At 38.5% G+C, this 22868-nt stretch overlaps 2 protein-coding genes across 5 annotated transcripts; one reads left to right on the forward strand and one right to left on the reverse strand.

Annotated features, from left to right (window-relative positions):
* The first annotated feature begins 1379 nt into the window (after positions 1 to 1379).
* On the forward strand, positions 1380 to 9636 carry LOC111862594 (F-box only protein 28). Its single transcript, XM_023848101.2, has 5 exons — positions 1380 to 1629; positions 2399 to 2647; positions 6800 to 6989; positions 7067 to 7215; positions 8942 to 9636. The coding sequence occupies exons 1-5, from the start codon at positions 1543 to 1545 to the stop codon at positions 9401 to 9403; spliced, it is 1137 nt and encodes a 378-aa protein (XP_023703869.1). The 5' UTR covers positions 1380 to 1542; the 3' UTR covers positions 9404 to 9636.
* A 1223-nt stretch (positions 9637 to 10859) lies between these two features.
* Positions 10860 to 21855, reverse strand: LOC111862595. 4 transcript variants are annotated; one of them, XM_023848105.2, is made up of 6 exons: positions 21711 to 21855; positions 19842 to 19956; positions 15937 to 16277; positions 13808 to 13868; positions 13587 to 13728; positions 10860 to 11299 (listed from the first exon to the last, which is right to left on the reverse strand). In XM_023848105.2, exons 2-6 carry the CDS (start codon positions 19943 to 19945, stop codon positions 11264 to 11266), a joined length of 684 nt encoding a protein of 227 aa, XP_023703873.1. In that variant the 5' UTR covers positions 19946 to 19956; positions 21711 to 21855; the 3' UTR covers positions 10860 to 11263. The 4 variants fall into 4 exon arrangements, with proteins under 4 accessions (XP_023703873.1, XP_023703872.1, XP_023703870.1 ...); XM_023848104.2 differs by lacking the exon at positions 21711 to 21855 and adding an exon at positions 21432 to 21553; XM_023848102.2 differs by lacking the exon at positions 21711 to 21855 and adding an exon at positions 20968 to 21384.
* Positions 21856 to 22868: the final 1013 nt, after the last annotated feature.

A 22868-nucleotide genomic window follows, 5' to 3' on the forward strand; every position in this document is an offset into this window, starting at 1 on the left:
ATATTCATCACACGAATAATCTCCATACACCTAACCGGCATGAGATCCGTGAAACTAGAAATTATAGCCAATGAAATGATGGCAAGAGAGAATATTTAGACACCCTTTGGTATCAGACGGAACTAATTACAAGAATTTGTTCAACTGGTTTACTTACTATGGGAATGTGAGGGCTGGGGTCATCTGGGGGTATGACACTTGTAGTCTGATAAATAGGCACAAAACTACACAGCAGAATACCCCAGATGACTGTTATATTCACATCTGATGAAGTTTCCATTTTCATCCACTTTAAGTATGAAATTTGGAAATCTCGTGACGAATAACATTTAAATTGAAATATTATGGGCTCTGTCGCCCTGTAATCTGTAAATGGATTGCCAGCGTTTAAAAGCAACATATTCCTCTATCGTCATGGTTGAAGATTTTTTGGGCTGTAGGAAAATATAAATCTTCACCTCCCTGAAATCGTCAAATGGAGAAGTGATATCTCAGTCGGTATAGAAACGGGGTTGTCCGACAGAAGCGAGGTATTTTTCTCCTGCCTACGAGTATAGCGTCCTGACCTCCTGACGGTCCTGACTGGTTCTAGGGTCCACACAACCCCTTATCCAATGAGTACGGTGGTTCTTTCCGTGATGTAAGTTAAGAATTCGTGGAACTACACTTCCACTCCCCTTAAGTCCTAATGGCTAAGCTTCTGCCGTCAGGGGGACAACTTATTCGCTAGCGTTGACTATATACACGTACTATATATAAAATTTATAATAGATGTTTATTGTTGTACACAGCCCACCATTGTTGGTTAATATCACCAAACGTTGCGATATTTGCTTTGTTATTGAAGGAGTCACAACAATAAAATTAATCCAAAATATTCGAAAAGGACATAAGGAACTTTTCACTATTAATTTAAGTTTCCTGTTATCTAGGTTGTAGTCTGATAGTCTAATTCATGCTTACCGACGTTTCGGTTCAGTGTCGGTAATAATCTACCAAAATTCACGGAATCACTTCGCAGGAGGCCAATAATCTTCGTTAGTATTTCTATTTTCATGTTATTACCCATTAAGAATGACATTTTGCGCGTCGTCTCGCATTTATAGCCTCCAGGGCCTCTGTGTGTATTAACCTTTCTTCAATTTATGTCAGTTATAACATACAGTAATCGTGCTGCAGATTCGAGCCAAGATTTCATGCAGGTATTACGACGGCTCATGATATGAGGTATTACTCTACCGACTCTACCTACGCGAGTAGAAATTTGTACCGATCTATACCATCTATACACCCACATTTGTTTCCCTATCTCGGAGGAAGGCTATATTCAATAACTGCTTACAGCGATCTGTAGCGATCTAAACGTAACCAGGCTGTTGGTAATCGGTGGTTGTGGTCTAGTAATGTATCGGAATTGTGGAATGTTGTCTGATATTTGGTCTTCCTAGGTCCGATAGGTCCGATAAGTGTTAAGGATTGGATAATAATTCAGATGTATAGCTGCATGTAACATATATATTGACTGAATACAGTGTTGAAACAATGTTGGATCTCTTAAGCTTACCCGATATCGTTCTAGAGAAAATACTGTCGTATCTAACCTACGACGAGATTGCTAGATACAGAATTGTAAGTTAATATAGGTTAGAGCCCTTATGGTTTTTTTATTCCACGGTGCTATGTATCCAGTGTGAAAATAACCTCTACCATGATGTAACATTAAGAACTATAATCATACAGTATATTCAATAATGCGGCAATTACACTGTCGTGAATTAGTATTTAGGATGGTAGTGGCCTCGTTATATTTGGCAATTTATCGTTAAGTTTAAGATTGTGAAGATGAAAACAAATATGTAAACTGATTAACCAGGAGACTTGGTTCCACAGTAAGTGGTGTTGAACAATTCATGTATCTTGTGTTCAGTTATATTTATGTTACTGGATGTTTAATTTAAAGTCACATTTCAGGAATAATAAATTTATCTGCTTGGCAGTAGTGTTTCCACCGAGTACCTGGTTAGGATTTATTGGCTATGTTGACAGAATTTCATAGCATCAGGCACACCTAAGGGTCGAAATAGACCTGTGCTTCCTTCCAACTTTTTCAACGACACCATATTCTGTGTAACTGATACAAGAATCAAAGTTGATGACATTCCCAAGATTTTCTATTAGTTTAGATGTCACTTCCTGTGTTAATTCCGTGAAAATTTTGAGTAGGATGTATATCACTAATGTCATTAGGTTTGATAGGTTATGTTAGTTTACCGTAGTATTTTTTAATCACTTTCACATATACTGACCTGATTATTGTGATTGCTGTGTGATGTAAGGAATGTGTATCATAATAATTTTTTTTTGTTCGTGCATCTGTACATTGTGTTTTGTGTTCTAGATATGTAGACAGTTTGATACTTTGTGTAAACAGCTGTTAAATAAAGGTTTCATCCTCGTGGAGAAACACCATGGCCACTGTCTCAAGGCAGTGAAGTCACAGCTTCCTCGTAGAGAATCAGAAAGGCGTACTCATCCATTAGCACGACACTGTGATATTCTAACAGCCATAGAAACACGTCTCTCTATTTTAGCCATGACCTTCACTAAATATATTGATGCTGGTGTCTGTTGCTTCATTCCAGGAAAGGTGAGATATTATGGTCTTTTTTTTTTAATTAATATGTTAACATTTTCACATGGAATTCATGTTCATTTTTTTGATAATACACCATTGTAGCAGATGGTTCTTCTGACATCCTATAGAGATCAGTGTCTCCTCTTCAGGATTAGGTTTTGTGTCAGTTCACTGTGAAGATGGAAATTGCAGTCTGTAATATTGGCTAATAGACGTGCCATAAAAATGTTATCACTAGAAATATGATCATGAATATGAATGCATTAATTTTATCTTGAAGTCTTCTGGAAGTGTTTGTTTTAGTACTTCCTGTAAACTGGTGATTATGGAGTGTTCAAATAAGACTAATTAGAAGGTGATATCCAAACTTTAGGACTGAAACATAAAACCATTGGTATGATTCTTTAACCATTAAGACTAGGTATGTCATCTCATAGGCTCTTCTGTTGGCACTATCTATGCAGATTCAAGTTTTTTCTCTTATACAAGGCTCTGATGTTGTTACATTCCTTCTGTCTTGACGATGACTTTTTATGTATCTCTATACTGCAGTCCATCAATCCGGACTGAGGTGGCTGTAGCACTCCTCAAAATCAGAGCTAATCCATCCTCGAAATATTCAGCGTAGAGGATTCATACTTGCTCTTGCCATACAGGAAGTTTGTCCATCCTGTCATGAGTAAAATGGGTGCTGTTCATTTGAGCCACTTGTAGATGTTAGTTCGTCATTCTTATTGGTGATTTTCTCTGTCACTACTTTGTCATTTTCATATTCAAGTATGAAATGCTTACTCATAGAGTTCATAAGAATTCTGAGTTCCCCAGTAATGGCAATTTTGCATATTTCTCTCACCTTTAATATGAAAGTTAGCCTCTTCAATCATGAGCAGTTTATTAGCAATATCTGGCACTGCAGCAACTCCAAGAAACGTCCATGTAACTACAGACAGTTTTGCCTCTCATTCACATTTAGTTTGTAGACTGTCCATTTTGTATGGGTGCAGATTAATTTCACGGAGACAGGTCATTTAGAGCTATGAGTAATGGGCATGGAAACTCAGTCCATGTTTTTGGGGCTCTAGTTAGTTTCATGGCCTTCACTGAACTTGTGATAGGGAATTTTGTGCCCCATACTGTGTTGTAGTGGCATCACACATTACAAACTCTACTACAGTATTGTAACATCTACTTTAGTAAATCACTCTACTTAAGCAACATAATATTGTAAAATTTACTGATCCATTTTAACCCAAGACTGCTTACTAAGTGGTCTCCCAAACCTGTTGTTCAAAGCCATCATGCTCCACCCTGCGTCACTGTATATACACAGATATTACCTGCAAACAGATTCAGTCAGTTGTTTCTGATAAGACTGTTTTTTTTTTATACTGCTGTGTCGCATATACGAGGATAAGTCAATATGTAAATTACAGACGGATATAAAACTTACACAAATAAGAGTACTGATTTGAAAAATGCTTTTATTTCTCAACATAATCTTCCTGTACATTGAGGCACTTGTCCCACCATTTCACAAGCCCCTGAAAACCAGCAGCATAAAATTCTTTGGGCTGCTGTCAGAACCAGGCAGTGACTTCCCCTTCTACAGCTTCGCCGGGAAAATGTTCAGCCAAAAGATGATGTTTAAGAGGGTCAAACAAATGGAAGTTGCTTGGAGCAAGGTCGGGGCTATACAGAGAATGCTCGAGGACTTCCCACTTGAAATTTCGCAGTGTCTCATTTGTCTTATTGGCAGTATGGGGACGCGTGTTGTCATGCAAGAGCAGCACGCCTTTGATGATGAGTCCTGGTCGCTTCCGTTGAATGGCCTTACAAAATTCCTGAGGATGTTACAGTAGGAGTCGGCATTTACAGTTTGTCCTTGAGGTTGGAATGTGGTGAGCAGTATGCCTTTGTGATCTGTCACTGCCTGGTTCCAACAGCAGCCAAAAGAATTTTATGCTGCTGGTTTTCAGGGACTTGTGAAACGATGGGACAAGTGCCTCAATGTACAGGGAGATTATGTTGAGAAATAAAAGCATTTTTCAAATCAGTACTCTTTATTTGTTTAACACTTTGCAGAATGGCAATTTAAATATTTAAATCACCCTGGGGACCAGCATTTTTAAACCTACTACCCTAACTTGTGCACTGTTCACTTTAAAAATTAATATAAAATCTCATAATTAATTTTATGAACTAAAATTTTTGGAGAACACTTACCAATGCTCCTAGAAGTGCTTGAGAGTGTGATATTTCTGGAAACATTCCCCTTTGTGAAGTGGCATTACACAGAACTTGCAAATGTAGGCAGTCATATTCCTTTTTCTGTGAACTGTGCAAACATGACATTGCCTGGAAGAATGCTTCCCCTTGGAATGTTCGCTCTTCACAATTTTCACGAGGGTATATTTCCGCCTATCACCCAAGAGTAGCCCAGGGGGGTCCACATGAGGCCTGAGAGGGGTGGGAGTTGATGGTCCTGGTCGCACGAAGTCTTTGTCTGACTCGTTCTGCCATTACCATCTGGTCTGTAGCCCAGGCCTTTGCCACATTCATCAGAAATGCTTTGTATTTCAATTTCGAATTGGGGTTTAGATTTTTGTAAAACAAAAATGAATTGAAAATCGCACAATTTATAAGTCACAAGGCAACTTTCTTTGTCCACTTTATTGTTTATCTAGGAAGAGAATAATAGGCCAAGTATTGATCGGCTCTATCAACTCCCTTCATGAACATATTATACTCAGAAATACAAATAGGCTTCTTTACTTGTCCATGTCTCCTTTGAACATGAACCATGCTCGAATTGTGAATTGTGGAAATCATATTCACAACACAACAGTTCTGCTACTTCAGACACTTGCGTTGTGTCTGATGGAATTTGTTTCACCCCTGGATTACCAGTAAACTATCCCAAAGTAGGCGTATTGTCTACTTTTCCCCATGTGGCTGTACCCGCAATTTTACTACCTGCACTTTCGTTGGAGCTACTTTCACTTTTATTGTCTGTGGCTACACTTGTTTGTTGACCCCTGTCACTGCCACTATCTCAGTTTTACTACTCCTCTCACAAGGCACGTCAAATAGCTGATCGGAGAACAAGTAAGATATTTCTTTTTACCCGAGATATCGCTTTGTCTTCAACCGCTTCTGTCCTTGATTCATATTGCACTAACATCCTGCCTGGTACATAACAGCTTGAAGGGTCAAAGATTATTTTCCTTTGGAGGGGGAACCAAAACAGCGAGGTCAAGTTACCACCTACTAGGCAAACATTCCGGAGTAATATTACACAGTAGTCATTCATTTGGGTGGCACCAGAGAGATGTATTGTGTGTTGCAACTTATCGTGTTCTAAAAACCAGTTAGCAGGCGAACGGTCCGCCATGTTCAAAAGTGAAAAACCTTTTAAAGGGTGCGCGGTCCGCAAAGTGTTAAGATCAATATCCATTTGTATCTTACTTATTGACTTACCTACATACATTCTTTAATATTCTGATTACCCATATAATAAGGAGTCCCTTCCAGTGACAAGGTAATAATTTTCATTTACTAAATGTATGCAGGTTTTAAGAAATACACAGAATTCTAATCTCTGATTCCTTCCTTCAGGACATAAATATGTGTGAATGTCAAGTAAGGTAAAGTTGTCCCTGTGCTTAACTAATTAAGCACGACACCTTGAAGGTGTATGGTGGAGTGGATGTATAGATCCTTGGTTTCTTGATCTCGGCATTAGTTGGAGATGAGTGGTCAGCTTCATGCCCCGGCTGCTTTAACCTGGGGAAAGAGCCCCTAGCACCCATTAGATAAGAGGTCGGGTGGACCCCAGAGCCAGTCTGGATGACATGGAGAAATGAAAAATCTTGACCCCACCAGTACTCAAAACTCCACTCCCCCAGTCATCCAGCCTGTAGCCAGTCGCTAGACCAACTGCGCTATCCCGGCTCATGAATGTCAAGTATTCTCAGGTTATTTTACATCATAACTTCATAATGTGACCAGTTACTAAATTTTTATTATCTATTCTATTCTTCCAGTAATAGCACCAGACAGCATCTCCTGATTAACGTCTTTGCTTTGAGGGCCTATCTTATGAATATTTTTGTTCCTCTTAGATGTTCGAATTTTTTTTTTGTGTATGTACTATAACATTTACAGGTAATTGATGAAATTTTTCGAGTTCTTCGTAGCCTCAAGGATTCTGAAACACCTCCTAGAGCTCATGAAGTCCTGCAAGAGTTGAGAGACATTTCTTCTATGGCCATGGAACATTTTGATGAGAAAATTGTACCATTCCTGAAACACAGTCTAAGCTCCTCTGCTGCTCACTCATCATATTCTATGACAGGTACAGAAAACAAAGGAGTGCCAATAATATTATGATTGTTGTGCAGACAAAATGTCATATTTATGCAATCTGCATAGGATCTTGTTTGATGGCTGGCACACCTACACCTCGAATATTGGGTCAGGAGAAGCTGCGTTTGGAATTTAGCAAGATTCACAGCAGAACAAAACGGAACAAAGCATTTGTTGGATGCCTCAAAAGGACTGTTGATAATCTCACTTTGAAAGTAAGCTGATATTTGATTTTCTTGTCTTATGTAACGCTATGTAGAGTTTATGTAGTGTTCAATAGGAATGCTGGAACAACCTGAATGAGTTGTCATGATATAGCAGGAAGAAATCAAGGCCCTCTTGAGTATATTGTTTGAACAGTGTTGTTTCCACAGAGTGTCTGGTAACTCCAGATAACAGAGGGAACATTTCATTACATAGGCTTCCAACAAACTATGCTACCAGCATTAGTACGAGGTGGTATAGGGAAGTTCCCAGACTATTATTGTTTAACTGCCTCAGTGAAAGAAGATGAGAAGGTAGGGCAAGGTCACACTTCTGCAAGCCAATTGCATCAGCCTGCTATATGACACTGCGCTGTGAAAACACACTGCTTTTACACAAGGGCTTTTTCAACTTGGTGTTTCATTTTGTCTGCAATGGATGGCAAAATTGAGCAAAGTGCCTGCATCAAGTTTTGAATGAAGCTTGGTAAATCCACTACCGGAACCCTTGAAATGCTTTGTGAGGCTTTTGGAGAATATTCTTTCAGCTCGACAGCAATTTTTGAATGACAGTCAAGTTTGAACACCGGTCAAGTGTCAGTTAAAGATGACAAATGTTTAGGCCGACCAAGCACCAGCAAAATGACAGAAAATGTTGAAAAAATTCGAGAACTCATCAACAGAGACCGTCATCGAACAATCCGTGAGCTCCCAGACACTGCTGGGATCAGTTATGGAGTTTGCCAGATCATCTTAACAGAAAATTCGAACATGCGTTCCACTGCTCCATCATGACAACATGTGTGCCCACACATCCCTGAAAACCACAGCAACATGGTTATCGTTCCCCATCCTCCCTACTTGCCGGACTTGGCCCCTTTTGATTTCGCTTTGTTTCCCAAATTGAAAATGAAACTGAAGGGATGACATTTTGAAACAAGGTGTGACATCAAAAGGGAACTGCATGCGGTACTTGATGCCATTACAGAAAATGACTTCTACAGTGCTTTTGGAAAAACTGATGGAATCGCTGTATACGTTCCCAGGAGACTATTTTGAAGATGGCAGCCAAAATTTAATAAGTTAAGCCAGCATTTCTTTTTTGACCTAGTCCAAGAACTTCCCGATAGTACCTCATGCCTTCATTACCAGATCATTTATTCTGGACTAAATTTTTTCAGGAAAAGGGGGGGGACTCTGGATATTCCAGAATGAAAACCATAAAAAACCACAACTGCTGTTTCTAAGTTGAGATTCAAAACGTGGTGTCGTAACCACTACACTGCTACATTCCATTTTGACTGTGGAGTATATGTATATGTAATTAGTCTTGACAGAGTAGTCTTTGTTATACTGTGTATCATCATGTTGCTTCCACTGAAAGCAAATACAAAACTTATATCATTTACATAGGATTTGAGGTTAGTTACAACAGGACCAGATGATGGCAATAAATGGCAGTATAGTCAGAATTATAGTGGCAGCCCTTGCCAGACAGGTGTCTCTTAGACTGCTGGTATTGTGTTTGTTGTTGTTTGTTCTACTAAGTTATCCAGAACTTTCCACTTTAATTAAATCACGGTTCTGAAGTGTCCCCAATGTGTATAATGTATAGCAGTGGGTTAATACAAGAGTTATCCATAGAAATTGTACATAGAGATGGGAATTATCAAATTTTCCTGTTGAATTTTAAGTAAGTGTTCACTGGTTATTTGGATAACATATTCTTCCAATACAGTTAAAACGATATGGTGCACAGCTGACTGTGCAAGCAGCAAAGATTCGTCAGCAGGAAGCTAAGTTGGCAGAGCAAGCAACTAAACTGACAGACCAGGATGCACATATTGGAGAGCTGAAGAGACACTTGGAGGAGTGGGACCATAAGTTTGGTGACCTCACTGCTGAACTGAGCCGTGCTCGTGAGGAGAGTGGAACCATTGCAGAGGCAGGGACGAGTCATGATGTAGAGGGCAGAGTTGCCAGGAAGATTCTGCCAGTGGGAACCGCTGAGACTGAAGGCCGAGTGGGTCGAAGGATGGTAAGGAATGCAACAGTAGTAAGTGTCGATGTTGCTGATCCTGGACAAGGAAAAGACAAAGATAGAAACTGCAAGATAAAGAGGAAGGCAGAACCAGAAGCCTGCAATATCAATGTAACAAAGAAGATGAAGGTTCAGTCTTCAAATAAAATGTCTGAATGATTTTTTTTACATATTTTACAGCCATTTAACATATTTTTGAGAGGCCCCGAGTTGAATGACTGGTCTCATGGCCTGTTACAAATGACTTGCTAATTTTTAAACTGCAATGCATAACTTATGTAGGAAAGTAATGGCTCTGGTCTACGAAACCATTGTGTTGACCACGCGACACCCTCTATCCACCAAAAAAAAAAAAATGTTGGCGTTAACTTCGCCGACAAGTGGCAGTTGCTCGGTCAGTATAGTTCGCTTGCGGACTCAAGCCACGGATTTTTTGTTTCTTTTTATTGCATAACTTATAAAAGAAAATGACACACAGTTTTGTACATACTGTAATTTTCATTAATATGATACTGTAGCAAATTCTGATCCTATAAGTGGTAATTTTTGTGAAGACAAGTTTTGCCACCACCTTTGCTTTAAAATATCATATCTCATTTTAAGATGGTGTCAGTATTAAGAATATACAACACTGAATGTTAGGATGACTAATGAATAATGAATTCTAAAGGATTTGGAAGAAGTAGCCATGACCTCAAGGTACTATCCCAGCATTTGCCTGGAAGAACTGAGAGAAACCTCAAAAATCTGAAATCAAGATGGACAGTATCCTGGCCAACACTTATTTGAGCATCTTCTGAATACAAGTCTGCACCAACCAGCAGTTAGTAGTGACTTTAATTCTCCTGGCACTACAAGGGTAGCAGCCATATTTTAATTCAGGGATAACAGTATTAGGATTAAAGATATGCAGCATTGAGCCAGCAGGACTACACAAAGTGACAACCCCAATAATCATTGCATGGCTAATAAAAGTTAAACATGTCAGTTATTCACTTATAACATTACTTAAAATCTGTAACAGTTGATTCAGCATATTCATTCTTAAGTATGAATACCCATACTGCCTGAATCAGTTTTCCTGTGAATGCATCTTGTATGGAATGGCAGGGATTCACCCAGCAGAAAGCATTAACTTACATCACTGTACTCAGTACAGTAGAACACAGTGGTGCATACATACATTTTGAAAGCCATCACTCCTCCCCCCATAACCCCTTCAATGAAAACTCAATTTATCTGATACTTACAAAATTTTTGTGGCCAACAGTGCAACAGTTTTCACCCTTAACTCAGTAGAACTAAGTTTAGGAAGTAGAGACTCAAAGTTCGCATCCACATTTGATTGTATACTCTTGTACTTGCAAACTGAACTTCTGTTTCTCATCCTGGGAGTATATTTTGTGACATATTTTTCGCATTTTGTGCTTTGGAGGGGACACTGTATTGATTAACTACATGTTCTTTCATTGTTATGCTTCGCTGTCTCAATTGTCTAAAATCTGACACAAGTGCAGAAATTTTTGAGAAAACACCATTCAATGTATGTAATTATAATTTAAAAACATGAAGTATTTTGCTTTACAAATAATTTTGGGTATACATTATTTATTACTGTATGTTATCTGAGACAGTCTGCTAACACTGTATTATGTTTGTTGCATTATTACCTACAGCTCAGTAAAGCAAAGAGTGTTCCCCAGTCTAAGGATAGACTTGGTATTACTAGTATTTGAAAAATCACTCTCAGGTGTTATTTTTCATAACAAAAAGAGACATGAATAAAACCAATTGTACAGGGTTGTGAGAAGATACTGTATTACATTTTACATTACTGTTTCCCAAACTTCATCCATTGTGTGATATTCTAATTCCTTCACTTTATGTTACAATGATTCAATATAGGATCCATCATTGTTATTACACTTTCAGTACCTTAATGTATATTTTTATCAGATTTTCTTATGTCTCCTAGTACTTTACCTGGAAAATTTTCTTTGAAATATGTCAAGAGATCCTTTATTTCGATTTTACTCTGCTGCTTTGGTCAGTTACCTGCAGAAATAAGTCATATGATGTTAAATTTTGATTTGAAGCAGGCCCCTGATTACTCACTGTACAGAAAAGTGGTCTCAATCCAGGCATAAACTGTAAATGCTTAATTTCTTTTCAGAGTATAGTGTAAGTTGTGTGACAGGGTGTCTCCCACCATCTTTGTCTACTACAATGATTTTTTGGACCTCACCCAAACATTACTCACATAACACATTTTTTCCCTAACTTGATGTTTATTGTTTCCTATATATCTTTATGTTACATAATTAGTCTATGGTTTATCCAATTCATGTAGTATCAGGGAAGTGAAATCAAGGTTGTGCTGGCCTGTATCTTGCACTGATCTGCTTTGGGACCATGTAGCAGGACTTGTTATTGGTGCAAACTTTGAATAACAGGTTCCCATAAAAGGCACATACTATATTTCAGATTCACACATTTACTTAATGCTGTATGATAAAACAAACTGTGACTTACAAATTACTTTCATTTTTTTTGTTTGGTTTTCAAAGCTGCAGAATGCTCATAATGATCTTAATAAGAGTACCATCCAGTGCAACATATTTAGGGCAATTTATTCTACTGCCAGGACATGTTTTGACTCACATGGTTGACACTGTTTGAATTTGCTAAGAAAAGATGACTGTCTCAGCAAAGTACTATTTTGTCAAAACTACATTCCACATATTAGCTGTTGTAAATGGGCATAACTGTGGTGAGTTCTAGGCCATCAGTAGTTATCTAGAGCATGAGGAAGATACTTGTAAGTGGGCTGTAATTAGGATTGGAGCCCATATCAAAAACATTTATCTTAGCTGTAAGTCAGAGTTTGTGCTGTTCTGTCATATGCCTTCAATAAATAATTTTGAGGTACAGACATTCTTTTGTGGAAATCCTGCATTATCATAGAATTGGTTTAAGACAGTTTGCGCAAGCATTATATCAAATGTTAGCAAATAATAATGCAGATCCTCTGTCCCCTACACTGTCATTAAAATCACTGATATTGTAATATATTAAACTTAATTTTAATGTAAAGTTGTAAGTTGTACATGCTGCTCAATGGTTCGAAGTGTTGACATTGTATTTGCTCTTTAATGATTGAAGTAAATAGCCAATAGTGCAGACACAGAGTTAAAAACATTTGCATGGAAACATACTGTCCCCATTCTATGACAAGACTAGTGTAAAAGCCACTGAGGAATTGACCTATGTCTTATTATTACAAAAGTTTTCATACTATGTCATTTGCTTTCTCCTTATTCCTTTCCAGTCCTACATCTTGTCAGATGATGAAACAAGGCGTGTGTTTAACATTGTCTCCACAAATAATCATAAACCATCTCCTTTATATAGTATACTGTACTTCAAACATCACATCAAAATATTACGAGTATTCATAGAATAAATGTGATACACTGACATAGTGTGTCATTACGGTAACCTGAAACGGCGTACTGAATGATAAATCTGAGTCTTACAAAAGTTTCATATGTAGGCTAGGTTCATGGTTATGAATTACGGAAATAAAAGCTCTGTTAGTTGTACAGAAATATATTGAACTGTGGAGAATGTAATAATTCTGATGTGTTAATAAATTTTAAAATTGGTTTCTTTTGAAAGAGGGAATTATTGGGGAAGTGTAAAAAATGTTTAGCATTTGGAAACTCAAAACATTCAAACTTCGAAAATTTTGTGAGGTACAGGTAACTGTATCCACTAATAGCAATTACTGTCTTTCGATGTTATTTTGAGTTGGGTTTTGCAATTCCTATCAAATATTTCTGAACATGAACTTGGGTCCAGCCATCTAGAGAACGATCCCTCCCCCCCTTTCATCAGGCAGATACAGTATTAGGTCGATGCACAAGTCTTTTGAGATGGCACGTGTCCTGTCACTATCATGCCAGTTAATTTGAATGCTATGTTTCACTGTAAGCATGGCAAGGTATGTTCAATGTTATTACTCTCTAAGCATGGCAAGGTATGTTCAATGTTATTACTCTCTACTTTATTTGGCATGGCAGACAGAGAGAATGATCCATGCTCATCTGTTCCTAGTTCATCACAGTCATTCTGTTGTACCATGTTCCATACTACAAAATCCAAGTCATTAATATTATCTCATAAAATAACCATACAATTAAATCCAATCATAGATGTGAAGTGTTAGTTTTATTATAATGACAAATTGATTTCACATGTGTCGCACACATACAAATATATATATATATCAGTTCACGTTGTACTAAACCAGAGAGTTTCCAAATCAAAACTACTTACTGACCAATTGCATTAATATGTTATTCATTGTTTCTTGGTGTCTGGTGAGGCTCTCAAAAGCACTTGCAACAGATGTAGCCAAACTGTCAACAGAGGAGGCGATGCGATTCAGTGCCTCCAGCTGACGATTCTGTTCCAGGCGCTCACTGTCACATAAGAACATAATTTTTAGTCAAATGCTAACATAATTATTTAAACAAAGAGTTAACCTGTATTCACACTTACCCAGTAATCATGGTCTGTGTGCCCATGTTCATACTTGGCTCATACATGTCCTCAGCATCCTCTGCAAAGCCAAAGCAAATTATGTGACTCAGACCAATGTATGTCTAAAACGGGTATTAATTCTGTCAATGCCAGTTCCCAGAGAATTTCTAGTGTCAATATGAGAACACTGCACAATGAACTAACATCTTTAAATGAAAAAAGGTGAGTCCAATGAATCTAAGCTTGCAAATTTTGATCACCCCCCCCACACACCATTTTCAAAGAAAACAATCAAAACTTGATATACGATCAACCACTGGCCAGCAGTCTTATACATGGTGGGTTTTTGAGAAACCAGTGCATGACATCTGCTGAAGAATGGCTGAGTGACATTTGGCGTTACTCGTAAGGGCAGCTGCACATGAACTGTGTCAAGACATGGGACAAAAGATGCAGTCTTGCTTCATTCGTGATTCATCAGCATGAAACTGACATTAGCATCATGTCTCAGACCGGTGTGCGGTAGTTTTCATAATCTCATTCATTTCAACCGTGCTCCCTTCTCTGTATCACGTCGCAGACATCGTGTCTTGACACATGTCAGTGTGCAGCCTATCTAACAGCTGCACACTTGTCACTCATCAAACTGAGGACGGGGAATCAGAACATTTTTTATTAAATTTTTGTTAGATGCATAAAACATACAATGAAATGCCCAACTTTATACTAGGAAAGTCAGTGTTGTACATTGTAATCATCATAAAATATCTTTTGAATGGAATGTGAAACAAAACTACATGAACATCACCAGTGTGCATGAGGCAAATGCAAGAAGATGAAATGGTGCTGGAGTTGTATATCAAGGTTTATTTTTGTTAGTGGTACTATATATTTATTGTAATTTCCAATAGTTGAAACCCAAAATTATTTTATCCAATGCCATTATAGCCAAAGTTATGACAGTGACCTGGAGCTTTCTCTAATGTTCATTTACAAAACTACCTAACAAATTTCAGTGAACAATGATACCGAGATTTCATTCATGTTTTTACAATTAAACATAAGCTGCTTTTCTTTAACAGCACAAAGTATTGTAATACAGATTCCATTAGCATGTGTAACTTCTATGACAGATAAGAATCCCATGATAGTGGTGACTATGAACATTACTGTTTTCTGGGATGGGATTTCCAAATATTCTGATACATACTGTTTCAGATGAATAAGCTGCCTCCATCTTCAGGATAAAGCCATGCATGATAAAATCAGAATAGACCCAGGGAGAGGGAGTACTGGAGCCTAAGCAGACTAACAGAGGTAATATTTTGTCCTTTCTCCCAACAGGCCTGGCCACAGTTTCCTTATTCTGTTTATCCTATTTCCCATGGATTCACTCGGATCCATTATTTCTTTCAGTCCGCTTACCCTGGGAGAACAAACTTTTAGAGGAATCGCCTGTCTGAGCGGCTCAGTGATTTTCAGAAAACCCCATGATGACGGCATTACATTATAGTACCAAGCCAATCATATAGCCGGTGAGGGGAAAACATGACAATAGCAGAAGGACCATAGGGGGAAAGTTTCATAATGAAGTAATACAGATGAAATCAGTGACCCAGTGACCACACAGCTAAAGATGTGGACATAGAAGGGGGTGAGGGGGAGTAGCATTTACATCTTGCATCTGTACATCACAGTCTTTATGAGTCATCCAGAGTAACTTCTTCCTTAGATTTGATATTTTATTCTTTGCTTTATTCAAGGTGATACACTCTTTGCCAAGTATAATCAAAATGTTCAAGTCAAGGAGGTTGAGATGGGCAGGGAATGTAGCATGAAGGGGTTAGAAAAGGAATGCATATAGGACATTGGCGGGAAAGCCAGAATGGAAGAGATCACTATGAGGACCAAGACATAGGTGGGTGGATAATGTTAAAATGGATCTTAGACACATAGGTTGGGGTGGTATGGACTGAATTGATGTGGCGCAATACAGAGACCAGTGGAGGACTCTTGTGAACATGGTAATGAACCTTGGGTTTCCATAAAATATTTGGAACTTCTCAAGTAGCTGCATAACTGGCAGCTTCTCATGAAGTTAGTTTGATACTGCATGTCACAAGATAAGTGAATGAGAAGTTCCTTACCATCCTCATCCATTTCATTTGCTTCATCCCATTCCTGCTGTTCCAAAACCATTCGTTTCAGAGCTTCCACTGCCTTCTCGTGCTTGGCACCTGTAGCATGTTTTTCCAGCTCGCTCTTGCCTGCATTCAGAACTGTATTGCAAGCAAGGCAACGAGCCTTATATGGACTATCTGGGTCTGGACTGAGCCAGTCCTTGAATTCTGGAATATCAAGCCATTCCAAGCGAAATGATTTGCGTTTGCGCTGCTGTGCCAACTGAATCTCACTCAAATGTACGGCTTTTTCAAATGCAGGTGAAGAAGAAATCATTGTTACACCAGTGTCTCCTTCTGAATCCTCACTGTCAGACATAAAACAATTATGTCACAGCTGATGACAGATGATCTGTATAGTTACAATATTATACTGCAGCATCCTGTTGCACTTTCCACTGTGACGATTAGTTACAGTCTTACGTGCAACACTATGTTCTATAAGATTTATTAATTTTAAAAGTTTAAAAGTCCATCACTACACGTTTGTACGAATGTGGTCATCACCAGGTGTTCAAATCTTTGGTGAGGAGACTGCTTTCTTCAGTTATTCAATATACATACGTATATAGGTCCTCTCAATATGCAGCAAAAAACCCCAAGAGAACACAACCCACCAACTCTAACACATATGTGAACTGAGAAGACTTTATATATATATATATAACAACATAAGACAGCAGTTTCTTCGCCAAAGATTTTAACACCTGTTTATGACCACAGTGGTCAAAACATGTAGTGATGATGTAGTTTAACACATACTGGTTGAACTTCAGGAGCATATCTGACAGGTCATTTGGAGATAGGTAAATTTGACAATGCTATCAAGTGCTAACTTAGTGTAGCACTGAATAAAAACCATCTTCTCAACTCATCTTTATAATCATTTTAAACATAAAACGTGATTTTCAAGGTTATTACAACACATGTTCAAAATGCCCATCATTAGCTTGCACACATGCATCCCTATTAGATTCTTATACCAGTGGTGGCTTCTTCTATGGCCTTTACTAAGTGATCACTTGCTTCTGGTTTACTGCCATGATGCTCTCAACTTCATTCCACCCCACAGAAAGAAATCTAAATGGTTTAAATCAGAAGACTGAGCGGGCCAAGCCACCACTCCACCTCTTCCCATCCATCTTCTTTCATAACCTTCAGTAAAAAATTCCGTTATGGCTCTGCCAAAATGCGAAGGTGTTCCACCATGCTGTAATTGCATTCATCTTTATGTTACAAGAGGCACATCCTCAAAATTCAACGGTAACTCATTTTCCAGAAAATTCCTGTAATATGGAGCTCAATAACATGGATCAATCAGGTTATTGCCTAACATCCCACATCACACATTAACTGAAAATCAGTGCTGAACATGACATTCTGCTACCTTATGTGGATTTGCATGTGCCCAAGAGTGCTAATTCCTTGCTCTGGTATTACCACCCTAGGTAAACGGAGCCTCAATCATGAACCAAACATCAGGCACAATGTGTAGGCATGGTATCAGCCATTCAGGGCCACGCGGCAGCGTAGTTGGTTAAGGCACTAAGCTACAAACTGGAAGGTCACAGGGTCAGTTTCCAATGTCACTGGCTCTGTCAACTGACCTAACTTTCCAGCTGCACTATGGCCCTGGGGTCAACTCAGCCTCTTTAACAGAAATGAGTACCAGGAATCTTCTTGGGGCAGCCAGCACGTAAGGCTGACAACCTAACCGCCATTTGTGAGCCAACTGTCTAGAAAATGTGGGAACCTCAACGTCTCACAACCCTATGGGCCTTCATGGCCTGTTACAGGGATAGCCCAACTTTCTTTTTATATCTTTTATGGTTGCAGCCATTCACAAAATCAAATATGGGTGGTGTGATCTCCTGGTAAGAGGTGATGTACTCTTTGGAAATGATACAGATAGAAACCATCATGGTGCAAAATTCTCCATACCTGTGTCTGTGCTATACCAGTTGCCCTGGAAATTCTGCATATACCTGTGCCCAATCATTTTCATTGCAGAAATCATATATGAAATACAGGTTGGTGTATTTTTCACTTGTGAAGTTACATATTTTGACTTCACACTGCAAAAGAACACAGCCACACTAGCCTAAACAGTGTATAAGCTGGAACTTGGCTAAGTTACAGCAGCAGCTCCGGCTCAATCCACTAGACTTAACTCGATAATGGTGTTGAATCAACTTTGAGTGTAACGGATATTTTTTGCTCCAAATGACCTGTTTGGCCAATATGTGTCAGAATATATTTGTGTGATTATCATTATCATGAGAAATTTTAATTTTGGTCTCAATAACAGTTAATAATAAGCATAACGCATCTGTGAAATGCAAATGTGGATATCATTACATAACTGCTGGTCAATAAACATGAAGAGTATCACTAGTCAAAGACTCAATATGAACAGTGTGCGCAGTGAATACCAGGTAACATTATCAACCAGTGACTTGTAATATGGTCTGACGAATGCAATGGAACATTGTGATGATTTAATAACAAAATTGAAATGCAATGTGCTGTTCGAAAACAGCATGGTTGTAGTGGTTAAAACTATACTCGTACATACAATAAGACAATGCAATACACCAACATTTCAGACACTAATTCATGTTTTAAATATGAAATTTTAAGTTCTTATGGCAGTGACCATGAAAGGTTATGCTTTTCTGGAATGTGATGCTGTATAGGCTGTGTTTCAAAGGAATATGCTGCCTACTTCATGGTAGAAGAATAAGACTAGTGTTGAAAAACAGTCATTCTGATATAAGCGAAAGAGCCTGGATTGGCCCTGTAAGCAGACAAACAGGAGAGAGCAACACTAAGACGTCACAGTTATGCTATGGGAAAATGTAGTGGTGGAGGAGTGTATGGGAACGGAAAGAAGAGTGGTGACAGGATGAAGAGGAATATACGTAAAATTAAGAAAAGAATAAAATTAAATAAATTCAAAGGTTGAAGTAATTAAAATAATGAAATTTAGGAGAAAGGAAGGTACAATCCAAAACAATAGTACAAGTAAAATAAAAAGAACAAAGTTTAGAGCAAAACAGTAAAGGTCACTGCAGCCCTGCAAAGGATCACTTAATGGTAGATCCATCAGAGAAGAACTAAGAATCTTAAAGATGAAGAAAAGAATACAAATCAGAAAGCAGGAAACAGGTAAGTAATGGAAAGAGAAAATGGAATAAAATAGAATGCAAAAAATATGCAAGACACAAAATAAATGGGGGTCAGGGAGAGAAATGGGGTACAAAACAGGCATCCTACAACAGATAAAATCCAGAGGGGGGGGAACAAAGAGTAGAAACCTGAAAGACTCGGGTACAGACAAAAAATGAGACATAGACCATGATACATATGGATGAAAAAGGGAAAGATAAAATAAAAGGAAAACTTAAAAGATGGGCACAAGAAAGGCATATTTTTATTCTACTTTACTCCCTATCAGGTTTCACTTATTTCATTTTCTATATCAACTTTATTTCTATTCCTGTTCATCATCTCTTATCCGTTTCCTTCAACTCCCCCTACACTCTCCCCCCTGTGCCCTCAGTATAACCATTATTTTGTAGTACTACCATTTCCTATTGGTCTGCCAATAGCCCCAGTCCTGGTCCTCCTTACCTGAATCAGAGCCACTTCCTTCTATGCTTATTCTGTGAAGATGGAGGCAGTACATGCCTCAAGAACGTAGGTAAACACCCACCAGACAACACAGCACCACATTCCAAATGACATTAATCTTCATAGCCTAATATTCATGTTACAGTCCCGTTCATTCCTTTTTTTTTTTTCATCTTTCCTATTGTCTAAATCAACAAACATTTACTCCTGCATCTTCAGCATTACATGAATAAACATACCCAACTGCCTCATTCACAACTTCACATTTTACACTGGGCTCTATGTTGCGACGCAATAGTATGATCTTTCGAGGTTGGCCACTGCTGCCTGACGAACTTGCCATTCTTACTTTCCCTAAAAACAGACACTGCAACTGAATTCAACCATGCACACATTTAAGACACACAACTGTAAGAAAGTTAATGTACCCATTCATTTTAATGGAAAATAACCAATGATAATGAGCATGAAGGTCATCTCTTTTCTCTTAATATTTGTAAGTGCCCAGCTCAAATCATGATGCGATACACAATTCAAAATAGAATTGCTCCATGGAATGAGACAACAGTCAAGAACTCAATGATGCAGCAAAATATGGAAATGAAACCCCAGGCATATGTACTGTGAGGGTGTAAAAATGATGATTTAGGGTCTGTGTCCTCCTGACCATAACTGTTACTGGGTATGCAGAATACAAACAAACTCCGTGGTTTTAGTTTGCAAGCGAACTATACCGACCGAGCGACCGTTGCTTGTCGTCGAAGTTGGTGCCAACGTTAGTGGATAGAGGGTGTCGCATGGTCAGGCAATGAATCTCAATGGCCGTTAATTTCGGTTTTCTAGACCAGAGCTGCTATTTCCTTGCAACAGCTCCTCAATTATCCTCACGAGGCTGAGTGGACCCCGCTCCAGACTCAATACTTCTCAGAAAACCTGGTAACACCAGGAATCGAATACAGACCTCGGGATCTGTAGCCAGCAACTCTGACCACTAGACACCAGAGGCAGTGGTTATGAAGAAATCGGGAAATAAAAACTACAGTATTTAGTTTAAAAAGTAGGAAAATAAAAACAATCTATTCTGGATTTGCTATTCTCACAGCAGTGACTACGATGAATAAATATCTCCTGGGATGTAACACTGAGTAGCCCAGTGGAAGCTCAGTCACATTTTGGTGGAACGTACTGCCTCCATCTTCAGTGTTAAAGAATAAGCTGAACTCAGCTTCAGCTAATTTGGCTTACTCTACAAACCTGAAGATGGAGACAATACATTCCTGCAAAACAATGACGAACTTCTGCTGACTACACAGTGCCACAGTTGCATGAACAAGCCAACAAAACGTATATACAATATGACCTCACCTATTAACTGCCCAATCACTGCTTTCCTTTTTCTTGAATTTTGAATGGTTGTTTGATGCCCTGAGCAAGCAGCATGTTTACTTAATTGACTAATGCTGCAATCTAATACGATATTACACACTGAACATCTCGCTTTATACTGATCTCCTGGCACACGTTCCAACCAGTCTTTGAACGTGTCAATTTTCAACCATTCTTCAGAAAACATTTCAGTTTCAGTTTCTACAGACCCCATTTCTTCCACAATTTTGGGAATACTACGTACTTTGAAAACTTTGCTCATTGTTTTAATACAACCAACCCACAAAACTAGAATCCCCACAAAAGACTCCAAAATTTCTCTTTACTACAAAATATTTAAAATGGAGGTCACTTCATCTCGCTGCGTTCCATTAATCATACTTGCTTCGCATTCGACTGTATGACCCTTGCAGATTAACCATAGATAACACACTTCAACCAACCTCACCGATCCTTACGCTGGGTACGTTATTCCACACAGCACAGATAAACTGAAAAGACAATTATGATGTATATCCAATACAGAAATCTAAAATATGTTGTATTAAACAATAGCGTAAAGAGTGAAGTAACTATTTACGGACCACCCAAAACAAATCATTTGTTCACACGAAATTATTATAGTCCCAAAGTATATATATAATTCCAAATGTTCTATTATCTCCTTCTCATGAGGAGGAAATATTCACTCTAATTGTAGATCAGAAGAACTGTTACAGTACCGTTGACAAAAAGCGTGTGTAGCCTGAAACTGTTTAAAAGTCTTCAGTGACGATATCTTTTTTGCAGCTATCTCATTTGTGGTTTTATATTCTAGCATGATAACCACGTACTCCACGTACCACCAGCTAGAGACAATCTACAATCGCGTACGTAAAGTGTTTGAACGAATGGCGATAACAGTCTTGTTGGGTGACTGAATCCGAGATCGAGGGCCAAAGAATGAATTCGAATTACGAATTCGGTTACACAGGGAAGATAATTGCATTTGCTCTGTCTGACCGTCTGTGAGATAAATACCATCGTCGCCTGCAAAAGAAGTCTCTTGTCCTAATGGACTACAAGAAAGAAAAATATATAAGCTGTATCCCTCTTTTTCACCGTGGTAACCATATAGAATTCGACCTTCCGAGCTCTAACTTCGAATATTCTGTTAGCAATGTACCAATGTTTTGGTGGAGCATCGCTTGTCAACATCTGCAAAAGAAATAAAAAGAAAACGTCTCTTCTTTTGTTCGCTTCATGTCTCGATTAGACTGTTCGTAGCCACGGATCACTAATTCATTACGTTCAGAGCGTAGCAGTCTTCGCCAGTCGTAACAGCGACCTTAGAGCGCCTAAGAGTATCGTCGTTGTGGTCGTTGTGTTCCGGTATTGCCGTTAGATGGCAATAGGAAGAGATCCCTGTCCTCCGTTTAGAGGTTTAGCGGATAAAATGGTTTATATGATTGGGCTATAGAGGAGGAGGTCTGAGAGCAGTGATTAAGCCTTTCTTTTTGTGTGTGTGTATTAAAATGTTAATCAGGATCCCTTCCTAGACTCAGAGGACACAATTAAAGAACTCAACTTCGCTATTAAAAATTTCACAGTCCAATCGAACCCAGGACTAATTTATACTTCGCATTTTTCCAAATGAAGCTTTATAACTATATTTTAGGAGCAAGAGTGTTACTACGCGACTGGGAAAATGTAGTGTTCTTTATCCCTAAAAGTGACAAAACGAACGTAAGACCTATATCGTTGGCATCATGTGTGTGCAAGATATTAGAATGAATTATAAACTTGCATATAACCTGGTAGCTAGAAAAGAACCATAAATTCTTAAGAACACAATATGGATTTCAGAGAAACTCAGAATGTACAGATAATCAAGCAATACT

Source organism: Cryptotermes secundus, unplaced genomic scaffold (assembly GCF_002891405.2).
Source record: "Cryptotermes secundus unplaced genomic scaffold, Csec_1.0 scaffold1813, whole genome shotgun sequence".
Classification (NCBI taxonomy): domain Eukaryota; kingdom Metazoa; phylum Arthropoda; class Insecta; order Blattodea; family Kalotermitidae; genus Cryptotermes; species Cryptotermes secundus.

Bases quoted from the DNA above. Each gene is read 5' to 3' on its own strand.
- LOC111862594 (XM_023848101.2), top strand. From the start codon at position 1,543: ATGTTGGATCTCTTAAGCTTACCCGATATCGTTCTAGAGAAAATACTG. The intron at 1,630-2,398 runs GTAAGTTAATAT...TTTGTGTTCTAG, and splicing joins AGATTGCTAGATACAGAATT to ATATGTAGACAGTTTGATAC. The intron at 7,216-8,941 runs GTAAGCTGATAT...CTTCCAATACAG, and splicing joins TTGATAATCTCACTTTGAAA to TTAAAACGATATGGTGCACA.
- LOC111862595 (XM_023848102.2), bottom strand. From the start codon at position 21,250: ATGAGCAAAGTTTTCAAAGTACGTAGTATTCCCAAAATTGTGGAAGAA. The intron at 13,729-13,807 runs GTAAGTGTGAAT...CTTATGTGACAG, and splicing joins ACACAGACCATGATTACTGG to TGAGCGCCTGGAACAGAATC. The intron at 11,300-13,586 runs GTCAGTAAGTAG...TTATTTCTGCAG, and splicing joins ATAACATATTAATGCAATTG to GTAACTGACCAAAGCAGCAG.